A 13,193-nucleotide genomic window follows, 5' to 3' on the forward strand; every position below is an offset into this window, starting at 1 on the left:
CACAAGCAAAAAGGTCTCCCATCACGCTGCAAGCTTCACCTCTTAGCCCTAGCCAAGAGGTTTAGCCACGCATGGATGGGCTAGATCTCATCAGAAATTTGAGACGAAAAGGGTGACAAAAAGGAAAACAAAAAGAAAACCTTCTTTCTTTTCTCCCTGTCTTTCTCTCTCTCCTGTCAGATCTCCAGCCGTCTGCCCAAGGACAATTCAGTCCCTGATCGTGCACAGCAGCAGCAACTGCTCCACGTTCGGCAGCCAATCCGTTTTCCTTCCCACGTTCTCCACAGCAGCCCCCAAAATCCAGCAGCAGCCTACCTCTCTCTCTCTCCTCTCCCCCCTTTATAGGGTTCTCCCCCAAGAGCTGCTGCAGAGGCCCACCAGGAATAGGTTGCGGAGGCAATCCTTACGCAGCCAGGAACGCAAACCGCGTTCGTATGCGCAGTGGAATGCCGACATCTTGTGTTTTGGATCGGGATTTTGGACGACTGATCGTCCAAAAAACAGAATTGGACTTCTTGGACAGGGTTGTGGCCTCCATGTGGAAATTTTGGACGGTACAGATCGTGATTTCGACCACGATCAAGATCACACAGCGGCCGACAACGGCCGGTTTTTTCGAACGCAGAACCAACGCTATTTCTGCGCTGGACTGATGGTGGAGTCCACGATCGGGTTTCTCCAGATAATCCACTCCGTTCATTATATTACCCTCGCAATTTCGGTCGGAAATGACTACTTTTGAATCTATTTCGGTGCGCCCCACGTAGTTTTCATTCAGCCGTCCATTCTCCGTTTGGATCCTTCAAGGACACCAAATGTCTGAGGAAATTCATATGTAGAACAGGGCACGGTCGGTTTGACCTCTTGAAAGGAATGGTCGGTCCGGATTGATGCCTTGATCGAAGGTGGTGGCCCACCGAATTTCGTGCGTGAGGCTCTGTTCGTCATTCGCAGTGAGCCCTTCGAATTTCCGAATCCGTTCAGGATACTGCGAGTTGAGGCTTGATGACTTCTTTTTCTGATTCAGTACACAGCAGGCGTACTCCTGCAGTGTACACAAGCTACATGAGGTGGGGCCTACCTTGATGAGTAGGAGAAATCCACACCATCCAACTTATTTCCCATTTATTTAACCCATGAGGACCGAAGTTGAAGAGTGTCTGGACAACTGGTGGGCCCAAGGTTAGGATTTTATGGACTGATCTATCAGTTTAGCCACTTCCATGAGGATCTAAAGGCTACGATTTGACATGTACGGTAAATTTATGGTCCTCAGGATATGTATGAATTTCTGAGCCAATCAGATGGCGGGAACTATGTGATCTTGCTTTCTGAACACTTTTCAGGCCACTTGAGCTTCAATTCCTCGATTTTCTTGGATCCTGGTGTGCAAATCAGTCGATCTTGGTCTTCTGGGGTCCATCCCATGCTTTGGTATCATCAGAGCGTTAAATCCCAGCTTTAAACACCCTTTCTTAGTCTCAGTCCGTAATTACACCTTGCATCACATACACAGTTAAACCAAGCCGTTAATCAGAGTCCTGCTCATAAATTCAGGTAATAAATGGGGTCTGATATGCAATATTCGACCCTCAACAGTGATCCCAATTATAAATGTGGTGATCGTGGGTGGTAATTGCAGCTGATTGTTTTGTGGTTGTCACATAGACGGATCATTGGCCAAAAATCATCATCATCATCTAAGCCTTTTCTTTTTTCTTTTTTCTTTTTTTTCCCATCTAAGCCTTATCCCAACTAATTGTGGCTGGATGCATGAATCCTTTTCCACCATTCCACTCCATCAATGGCCATAACATTGATCACGTATAATTCCAGTGACATATCTTTTCTCATTCCCTCCAGCCCATAGGTTGTCTAGTCTTTTCTTTACTACACCTAGCCACATACTCTTAGGCATTTTACTTTTCCTTTTAGAGACTCTTAACATGTACCAACTCACTTCATGCAATTTTTTGTTTCCATATTGCACATGACCAAATTATCTAAATCTATTTTTCTCATCTTATTACCAATTGCTGCTACTCCTAAATTCCAATGAATGCATTCATTTCTAATTCTATCAATCCTTGTCTTGCCACTTATCCATCTCAACATCCCTTTTTAAGCTACACTCGTGCTTTGAACATGTTTGGTAAAGCATGGCTGATCTTATAATTATCATGTAAATTTTAACCTTTTAGTTCAGTGGTACATGACTATACTATAAAACTCTAGAGGCACATTTCCATTTCTTCTACCATATGCTTGAATTCTATGGGTAGCATTCTTCTAAATCTCTCCACTCTCATGAAAGGCACATCCTCGGCCGGCTGGAAATGGAATTACTGGTTATCAAGGATTGAAAGGCTGAAAAATAGAGGTCAAGTGTTCTTTCAGCAGATTCTAAGGGAAGAGAATGCGCCTGCTGATGGGATGGCCCGTTTTGGTAGTAAATTTCGGACCTCCTCCTTATCTCGGCAAGTTGCTGAGCTTCCCTCTCCTGTTAGAGGATCTCTTTTCCTTGATCGAGTGGGCCTGGGGGCCATTAGGTCTTAGCCCGTTTTGCCAATAGGGTCTTTTTCTTTTTCGTTTTGCTCTGTTATGATAGGCTCTGCCCAGGCCTTTTACTCTGGGTGAGCCCGAAAGTTGTTCCTGCTGTAAATCCAGTTATACTAATAATACAAAGGCAGAAAACTGTTCCATACAAAAATAATAAAAATAAAAAAATAAATAAAAATAAACTTAAAGTATCAAAAGTGGTCATTTTGAAAAATATTTTGGTTAGCAATCTTAATTAATTTCTCTAAGTCAATAAACACCATCTACAGATCCTCCTTCGTCCTATATTTGTCCACCGATTGTCTAAGTAGGCAAAAACTTCAATGATAGACCTCTCTGCCATGAAACCAAATTGATTTTTTGATACACTCATGCTTCTTCTTTGCTCAATCACTCTTTCCAAAAGTTTCATAGCATGGTTCAGAAGTCATAGTGATTTAGTGAATCGACCACTACTAATTGGATGGCTACAATAGTACTATCTATGGACTATCCATGTGATGACTTACAAAATCAACAGTTATAATAACCCTTGCAAGTCCATTTGTAGCATTCCTCTAAAAGCATATTGTAGCACATGTAAAAGTTCAACATTGACTAATCGTATTGAGTTCTTGTCCAGATTTCAAACCGACTGTCGGGGCTCGACGAAAGAAGAACAAGATTGCTTTGGCTGTTGAAATTTTGGCTTCTGTTGTTCTGAGCATTGTATCTGTTTCTGTATTTTTGATTTGGAAAAGGAATAAAAGGTTGAGTGTTGATGAAGATGAAGGTAATTCCGATGTTTGTAAATAACTAAAAGATAACAAAAATGAAATTTCAGAAATGTTCAAGTAACACAGTACAGTTCGAGAGTACATTAAAAGGTGTGTTTGGATGTACCACTGGATCATAGTTGGGTGTTTTTCCAAACCACAAGATTTGGTGCTAGCCTATCAAATCGTCTTTGGTAAGTGGGGAAATCCAAATGTGGCCTAATTCGGTGTTTGGATGCACAAGTCAACTGAATTGCAAGAGTTCCATCTTATCAAGAGGAAATGAGAATTCAAAGCCCAGATCCTCAACATGAATGTTAAGGAAACTAAAATATGATGCTTTCCACTTTATTAGATGATGGATTGCAATTCAATTTGATAGTGCATTCAAACACACGCTAAATGTGCCAATCCCATTCATTGGGTTCAACATTTTTTAACTGGATATATTTTTATTTCCTTAATTTTTTCTTGTGATTGCTAAAAAAGACATTCAAATCCAATGAACAATTAAAATAAATAGAACCTGGACCGCCAAATGGTACAAATGTTTCTAAGCCCATGTATGGTATTGAAGCGGACGTATAAATGCAACCTGCCATTTTATGTGTATCTGCAGAGATTTCAAGGATGGGTCCCAGACCAAACACTTTCAGTTACCGAGAACTGAAGACTGCCACCAAAGACTTCAGTCCGGCAAATAAGCTGGGACAGGGAGGATTTGGGCCGTTAAGGTCAGTTTGCTTTTATTGAATGTAAGCTACAATGATCAGAAGATTTGAATGGTCCCTGGCCTTAGTATTGCGATTGCATGCATGTGGGGCCCATCTGCGGATGAGGGATGCCCACTCCCTGATGGAACAATCCTAAGCCTTTGATTGGTAACCTAAAAAAAGACGCATGGAAAAAACACAACTATTGTTCACATTCAATGGAACAAAAGCCAATGATCAAATGGTTGGGTTGTTCTAATTTGAGAGATATTTGAGTCATCAACCATCTTTAATGCTGCACATGAAATCAATGGTCTAGATTACATCTAAACCATTCATTCCTTAGGTTGAGGCTCATTTTCCTTCCTTTTTTTGGGCAAATTTTTGAACATTTTTGTACTACTACAAATCCCAAATTGAAAATGCTTTCAAGAAAACTAATAGATCTGATTTGCACTACAGGGCATTTTACTCGATGGGCGGATAGTGGCTGTAAAGCAACTCTCGGTAACATCTCGCCAAGGAAAGAGTCAGTTTCTAGCGGAGATTGCCGCTATATCTGCGGTCCAACAACGAAACCTGGTGAAATTGTACGGATGCTGCATCAAGGGAGCTAATCGGCTCCTTGTTTATGAGTATCTAGAAAACAAGAGCCTGGATCAAGCACTCTTCGGTACGTTGCTTCCTTCTCCCTTCTCCATCAAACTACACTTGAAAACCAACACTAGCCTTTTTGTATCACATGTGATTTTCGGGTGCCTTTTTTTTTTTTTGGTTAGCTCAGTACACACCCATGTAAGTACACACACTCCATGTTAGCCACCCCCGCTGGGGATCGATACCAAGACCTCAAGTGTTGAAACGAATCTCGGCTCAGTTTGCCAGTTGAGCTATGGATCCGGGTGTATTTTCGGGTGCGTTTGGTTGCACTATTTGTTAGAATTTAAAAAATTGCAGGTGTTTTAGAAAAAAAAAAAATCAACTAGGATTTTTAGAGTGCAGAAGAATTTAAGATTTTTCAAAATCTAGATTTAATGTTATTTAGCCTAAGGATGCCCATTTGATATTTGTCAAACTTTTTATGACAAAAAAATATAATTTGAAGAACTAAAATTACCTTAAGGGCCTGTTTGATTTTTTAATTACAGTGGTAATTCAAGGTAAATAGGTAATAATTATTTACCTCCGTATTTCCGGTTGGATTTCCAAGGTGATTAGACCGCCACCTTTCATTTATAGTACTCCTCACGTCACTTGAGGAGAAAAAAGTTAAATTGTGGGGCCCACCTTGATGTTTGTGCATTATCCACACCGTCCATCCCTTTAGCCAACTCATTTTAGGGGATGAGCCAAAAAAAAGAGGCAGATCAAAAGATCAAGTGGACCACACCACTGGAAAAAATGAGAATTGAACTCATACAATTGAAAGCTTCTTGAGGACCCCATAAGTTTTGGATCAAACTGATATTTTTGTTTCCAGTTTATTCATGACTGTGTGACCTTATTAACAGGTTGGATGACAAATAAACATCACTGTGGGCCCTAGGGAGAAAACAACTTTCAACCATTGACGTTTTAATGATCATTGTTTCCTAAGGTGTGGTCCACTTGAGATTTTGATTTTTCTCATTTTTGGGTTCATGCCTTAAAATGTGTTTTTTAAAAGGATGGATGGTGTGGATGACTCATATATATCATGGTGGGGCCCACATATTTAAATCAGTAATAACAACGGTTGTATGGACTGATTTTCAAAATGTAAATCCCGGAGACTTTCAAACAGGTGTAGTAAGTAATAATCAGGTAATTCTGTGTATTTACCGGGGAAATTAAAAATCAAACAGCCCCTAAGTTAATGAGTCAATTTGCTAATTGATGTAGAGTGGCTGGTGGACACTTTCGTGGCCAAGATGGATCAGAGAAGGCCCGATTGGAGGCGAAAGTGATCAAGACCGTCAAAACCTTAAAATAGGCATATCCCGCAAATTAGGATGAATTATTCAACATACCATATATGATTTTGGGGTAGGAGAAGCTACTTTAGCCAACCAACCCATTACGCTGGATTGCCCATGCCAGATTTGCAAATTCTATCAGATAGATGGTTGAAAGTTCGTTTTAATTTCATTTTTACTATTTATAATAAGTTTTAGTTCGATCATAACTCTTGATCCTTTGAACTTTAGGAGTTGTGCCCAACATGAAAAGGGCTTAGAAAAATTAGGAGAATAATGCAGTTAGGCCAAATTGGACACTTACTATTTTTGGCCAAAAATTAGGAAGTCTTATTGGAATCATGACCGTCTACAAATAGTAAGTTTACTATTTATAGTAACTCATGTTTTTAGGGAGTTTGAGTTGGAGTTTGATTATGAAACTTCTTCTTAGATTTGTATCACTGTTTAAAGGAATGTAAATTGGTTTTTATCATTAATGAATTTATTTTCGAATTTATTAGAATTTTTTTTTATTTTCTATTTTTCCTCGTGGATTCGAGGAATCTCTATGAAGAGTCCAGAGAAGCTCCATGGATTGAGAGTAAATATCCCCTGAGGAAGACAATGATTGACCTGATCATGTCCATCCCTGCATCAATTGGAATTAAAGCAAGAACTCCCCTCTAGTTGATGGCAAATAACGAAGAAATTGCCAAAATCCCATGAACGCTGATCCAGGGGTTCGTTACCTTTTGGAAAGAAAAGAAGCTTTCTACTAGGAAAGTCAGTTGACCATGCAAGGACTATAAGCAAACCTCGATTGTTTTGCGCATATGCTAATTCCATCCCAAGCTCAAGGCAATGCTCAGCCACCCATGGTTGTTGTATGACACAACCCTAATTTCTGTAGGGCACTTCCGGATGTGAATCGTAGGGCTACCCTAGATAAGTTGAGCTCCAGCGATGGGGACATCGATTACGCCTTTGCTCGACAACTAGTCTATGGAGGCAATCGACTACATCGTGCTAAAAGAGACAACATAGGTAAGGCCGAACTTCCCTATTTTAATGACTTATTGTATGTAAAAGATTTTCTCTATTGGTTAGTCAAAATAGAACGATATTTTGATTACATAGACATGCCGGAATATAAAAATGTGAAATCAGTAGCATTCAAATTAAAATTCGGTGCTTCTACATGCTGGGAGCGATTACAACTCTCACATGCTTGATAGAACAAAGCGCTCATCCGATCATGGCCATAGATAAGACGCCTTCTTCGATCAAGATTCCTCCATGGTGATTATGTGCAGGTATTATTCCATGAATATCAAAATTACCAGAAGGAAAATCAAATCGTCACAGATTACACGGAAGAATACTAATGGTTGGTAACGTGAAATGACCTGTCAGAAACCGAATCGTAGTTGGTAACACAATTTATATGTGGGTTACAATTGAACATCCAGGACCGAGTTCAAATGCATCCGGTTAGGAACGTATATGAAGCGATCCAGTTGGCAGGTAGGGCAGACGAACAACTTACAAGAGTCCCTACTCAGCCTTATCCTTTGACTTAGCCCCCCATGACAGGTCACACGTGGGATTTAACGCTGGCATGAGGGAAGGAACCAGTAGGAGGACGTCTTCAACCTCCTATAACTGCAAATAGTCTGTTCAAATGTTGACAATATTATCTTGATAGGAAGTGACCCCATTGTCATCACTGTTTTAGAGGCATTTATTCATAGTAAGTTTCATGGTAAAGATCTCGGCCTCACTCACAGAAAGACATTTTACTAAATCAGAGAAAGTATACTTTTCATATCCTTCCTTAAAGATAGTGGCCATGTTGGGGCTCGACCTGCCACTTTCCCCATGGAGCAAAATTTGCACTTAATTGAAGACCATGGCACACCTCTTCCAATCCCACTATATATCATCAACTCATTGGACATTTCATTTAACCGTCACTAGCTCGCCCCGACATCATTTCTATGGTCAACATCCTAAGTTAGTTCATGCACAATGCACACTAACTTTATTATCATACGGCCATTTGAGTATTTCGAGATCTCAAATCCTCTCCTAGCAAGAGAATCATTCTTCCTTTTAGCAATTCCCTCCAACTATATGCTTATTGTACTCTGATCGGTTCAATTACTCCAAGCACGTTGATCCACAACAAGTTAATAATGCTTGGCCAATGCCCTGTTTCTTGGAAATAATAATAGCTGACAGTTTTAAGATCATCCACTGAAGCTAAATATCATGACATGGCCAATGCAACTCGTGAACTTATTTGGCTTAAATAACTACTTTAAGATCTTGATGTCCACCACCCTCAACTGATGCAGCTTCATTGTGACAATCAAGATGCCCTTCATATTGTCCCAAGTCTTGTTTTTCACAAATAGATTAAACATATCGAGATTGATTGTTATCTTGACCCAAAAAAGATTACTACTGCAATTCTTACATGCCTACCAATCAACAACTTGGAGAGATCTTCACCAAAGCTATTGGTCGAGACTCCGTCATCATCTTCTTCACAAATTGGGTGTTACAGATCTCCATGCTTGAACTCGAGGGAGGATATTATGAATGATTTGATATCCTTCATTGGAAAGAATTAATCTTCCTCCATATATGTTAGGAAAGACTCAATATCCTTCCATATTCTCTGAGATTTAATTCTTCCTCAATGTATTTCTTTCATATTGGGAGCCATTCCCTCTGTATTTATACACCATAATAATTAATAAAAAAACAAGCAATTCCTCCGTCTCTAAATTTTACATTAAACCATGACTGTATAGTAGCCCATTTGATGATTAGACTGGCTTGTTTTCTGACCACTACACATACAAGATGGGCCGCAACTAAGGAACGACCTGGACCTCAAACCCACATGCCAGCAGTGGCACATGTGACGCAGAGTACAATACAAAATCCCACCGTCGCATGTATCTGTAGGAGATCGTAATTGTACTACATTTCAATGCTAATGGCTGCCATTTTCTTGCAGGAGAGAGTAACTTGCATCTGGATTGGCATACACGCTTTGAGATATGCTTGGGGACAGCAAGAGGTCTTGCTTACCTTCACGAGGAATCCAGGCCCCGCATTGTTCATAGGGATGTCAAAGCCAGTAATATTCTGCTTGATGCTAATCTCAATCCAAAGATATCAGATTTTGGTTTGGCCAAGCTCTACGATGACAAGATGTCCCACATCAGTACTCGTGTCGCAGGGACAGTGTAAGCATTGTTGAAACTTCCCATTCTCCTTCATTTCTAAAGGTCATGTTTGGATGCTTCATTGAACAAAATTGCAATAATCCAACTCAATGTAGAGACCAAGACTGAAGCAGAAGTTCCATTTCATGATTTCAATCTAGGGGTTGATTTGTCATTATGAATGGAGTGGGGTTGCACAGTTTGGTAATTTTCCAATTTGATTTTTAATTATTGCAATGCAAGTCAATTGAGCATCCGAACACAGCCTAAATTTCTTATTACGGGATGTTGGTTTATATTGGAGTGCCTCAAACTGCTATCTTGTTATTCTGGAAGCGGCTACATCGCACCAGAGTACGCCATGCGTGGGCATCTGACGGAGAAGGCTGATATATTTGGATTCGGAGTCGTTGCTCTGGAGATTGTAAGCGGAAGGCCAAACCCATGTGAGAACGTGTATCCAGAGAATATGTATCTCGTCGAATGGGTATGACATTTAATTTTCCTACTGGAAACAAAGGCTGACGGTCAATTCTTTCATTTTGGAAAATACTCTTGAGAATCCGAAAATTCTCTGGTGGTTAGAAAAATGAGACAAAAAACATTTATTTAAGAGCTCAAGGTCAGCTAACTTTAGTAACGAGTTGACTTTTGACGTTTTGGCTCCCAAACAAATATCCAAGAACAACAGTAATGTTGTGGCTGAATAGGCAACCGATCTCATTAGATCTTGGTCATATGCTATGTGTCTGCCTATCTTGATGCTTGGGGTCATTGTATTTTGGTTTGAATTGAAGCTGCAATTTCAATTCTGGAACACCTACATACATATAGAGCTGAAAATACAACAGAGTGTATCCAAGAATAACCTTAAATAACTACTTGGGGCACACATGCATTCTAAACTACCAATACGGGGCTCTTGAAATATCCATCTAACAAACACGGCAGACATTTTCCGATATGGTCACTGTATTGTTTCTTCCATAGGCTTGTGCTCCCTGTTGCTTTTGTATATGGTTTACATGATAGGTTGGCCCCCAACCTTTTTGTGGGGTCCCACCCGAATGTGTAATGATCCTTCCCTCATTTAATAAAATTGTCATATATATATATAGATGCTGTAAAATTCCAAAATCTTGAAATATAGAATAACGATTAGCAATCCATTAACAATTTCTACTAAGTTAAACAATAGCCTTTCAAGGTGGAGAGTGGAACTCAAGCATTCCCAACTTAGCTTGTGAATTAGTAAATTTCTCTGTTGCGGACTTGGATCGATTGCCATGAAGCCCTCTTGAACCTAGCTGTCCATGGTGGAGATCCTAGTAATCCCCAGATCGGCTTGTTAATCAAACTTCTAAAAACAGTTTGATTTGTATTAGTACTGCTATTATTAATGTTGCTTATTTTGTAAGACGGTTAGGAGTATTGATCTGACAATTAGGATGGTCGATTAGAGTCTTTCTAAAAGGTATTAGCAAACCCTTCACTAGAAGTACAAGAAACAAGAGAGAACACGAGAACCACCTAAAGTCAGGAATAGCACTCTCCCACTGCTATCCCCAGTCTCACGGCATTCTCCTCTTTTGGGTGACAATCAACAGTCCCGATCTCTGAATCATTCAGCGGGTAGCATGTTTTGACTCTGTTCTCCTTTTGCACACTGAAATTCTTCATTTTTCATGTTTAAGCATCCACCTTATTGTTTTGTACCTAGCGGCAATCAATCTCGATTTGCTTGAGATTGATTCTGAAACAACCATCCGAAATTCAGAAGCACGGGGTTGTTTCAGAACTTTCCAAATTGGTAATGGATTCTCAGTTGTTTTTCGGATTGTGAGAAGCACAAAATTGCATTTCCATGCCAAAAGGGCGGCGCCTATGCAATATTCACACCATTCATCAGGCGGATCTCATCACAAATTTCCCTGGCCTGAAAATGTGGTCTGTCCACTCATCAGGTAGGCCACCCTTGTGCCCAGAAAGATAAAATGGACATTTAAAAGAAAATTACCAACAGGCTGTATTCAACATACAAGTTGGCCCACCAGATAGGCCTTCCAGCCAGATTTTTGGGCCAGATCATCTAGATTCTAGATGGTGGGGCGTCAGCACAGGTGACCCAATCTCATTTCTCATTTCTGTTTCTTTTTTTTTTCTTTCTTTTTTTTCTTTCTTTTTTACATGTTTTTGGTTGTATCCAATCTATTCTATGACCTTGTAGGCTTGGCATCTCCATGAAAACAACCGCATTTTGGAACTGGTTGATCCAACACTATCCAACTTCGATGCAGAAGAAGCAGCACGGATAATCAGCATTGGTCTTCTATGTATCCAGGCATCACCATCGCTACGGCCGCCTATGTCACGGGTAGTGGCCATGCTGCAGGGAGACATTGAAGTGAGCACCGTCACGTCAAAGCCAGGCTACTTAACTGATTTGCCACCCAATTATACAACCAGCTTCATGAGTGACGGTACTTTGACAGCATCGACTAGTGTAACTTCCATCAGCCAAAAGTTATCATCCGGGAATGAAAGCATCGCACCCTGAGAACCTTTGAGCTGATGCTTCTCGAGGTTGACCGCATCCGATCTCTCCATGCATAAATATATGTGCATGTATATAAGACAACATATTTGGACCCAGGCGGTTTGGTTGTTGGTACTTGATACATGCTTTGCATTTATTTAAGTCACGTTTGGATGATAAGTTACTTCAAATAAGTTACTTATTTTAACAGCAACTTACCTTGGTTTCTACTTACTCAGAAGATAAGTATGTTTGGCACGTATGTTCAGTATCTGTAAAACACCTGACCTTGGGTTATTGAAACCCCCAATCCAGCTATGCGGTGAAAGTGGAGCCCACCCTAATGTTTGGGTTATATATCTACTCCATCCATCCAATTTTCCAGATCATTTTATGTACAGGCCCAAAAATAAGCCAATCCAAATCTCAGGTGGCTCACCACAGGAAACAGTGGTCATTGAACGCCCATGGCTGAAAATTTCCTAATGCCCACTGTAATGATTATTTTCCATCTAACATATTGATAGGATCAGATAGACCAAAATGAAAGGAAAAATACAGATATCAACTTATCCAAAACTTTTGTGGCTCCCAAAAAGTTTTTAATGGCAAGCGTTCAATTATCATGTTTCTTGTGGTGTGGTCCAATTCAGATTTGGATCTGCTTTATTTTTAGGCTTATGATCTGAAATGAGCGGGAATAATGGATGGACGGCATGGATATAAAACAGATGGACGGCATGGATATACAACACATCTATCAAAGTTTGTCCACCCTGAGGGCTTGAGTAAACACGTTAGCAACCTGACCTTGCTGGACGGGGATTGTTGGGTAAACCTAACTTCAGGTGCCCAGGGCTCAATCTACCATGTCCATCTATTTTACCATATCATGTTAGGAAGTGGATCCAAAGACAAGGTAAATCTAAGGCTTAAGTGAGCTACATTGAAGGAAAAGATGAGATTCAACGACCACCATTGAAATATTAATTTCTGAGGCCCACTGTATGATTAAATGCCATCCAAACTGGTTATTAGGTAATTCCTACCTCCTAAGATCATATGAACAAACAGGTGTACAGGTGCACATATTTCAAAAAAATAAATGTAAGCCTCATGACTATTTCCAAAGGGGAGGTTCAATACCACTGTTTCAATTAGCGTGACCTACTTGCGGTGGATCTGCCTCATATTTGGGACCTCAGCTTAAAATGAGCCAATAAAAATGGTGGGTTGGCTGGATTTCTCAAAACATTATGGTGGGACACTTTGATTTTTTGAGCTCCTACCTTCTAGGGTGGGGTTAATAATACTTTTTCAGATTATGTGGCCTACCTGAGTATTTGATCTTCGCTGTATTTGGACACACTGATTAAAATGAGATGGAAAAATTGACCGTGGTAGTGGATTTCTCCATAACATTTCGGTGGGTCACATGACAATGGCGTGGTTCC

The 13,193-nt window shown here is 40.2% G+C and overlaps 1 protein-coding gene across 18 annotated transcripts in view; it reads left to right on the top strand.

The window, feature by feature from the left end:
* LOC131220937 (probable LRR receptor-like serine/threonine-protein kinase At1g56130) overlaps positions 1-11,896 on the top strand; it is a 129,309-nt gene extending 117,413 nt beyond the window's left edge. For all 18 annotated transcript variants that reach the window (XM_058215894.1, XM_058215898.1, XM_058215901.1 and 15 more), the window contains 6 exons: positions 3,182-3,331; positions 3,934-4,052; positions 4,490-4,700; positions 8,993-9,224; positions 9,540-9,690; positions 11,431-11,896. In XM_058215894.1, coding sequence (XP_058071877.1) covers positions 3,182-3,331; positions 3,934-4,052; positions 4,490-4,700; positions 8,993-9,224; positions 9,540-9,690; positions 11,431-11,760 — 1,193 coding nt within the window. In that variant the 3' untranslated portion in view covers positions 11,761-11,896. The remainder of the gene's footprint in view (positions 1-3,181; positions 3,332-3,933; positions 4,053-4,489; positions 4,701-8,992; positions 9,225-9,539; positions 9,691-11,430) is intronic.
* The last annotated feature ends 1,297 nt before the right edge of the window (positions 11,897-13,193 follow it).

Source organism: Magnolia sinica, chromosome 12 (assembly GCF_029962835.1).
Source record: "Magnolia sinica isolate HGM2019 chromosome 12, MsV1, whole genome shotgun sequence".
Lineage (NCBI taxonomy): Eukaryota > Viridiplantae > Streptophyta > Magnoliopsida > Magnoliales > Magnoliaceae > Magnolia > Magnolia sinica.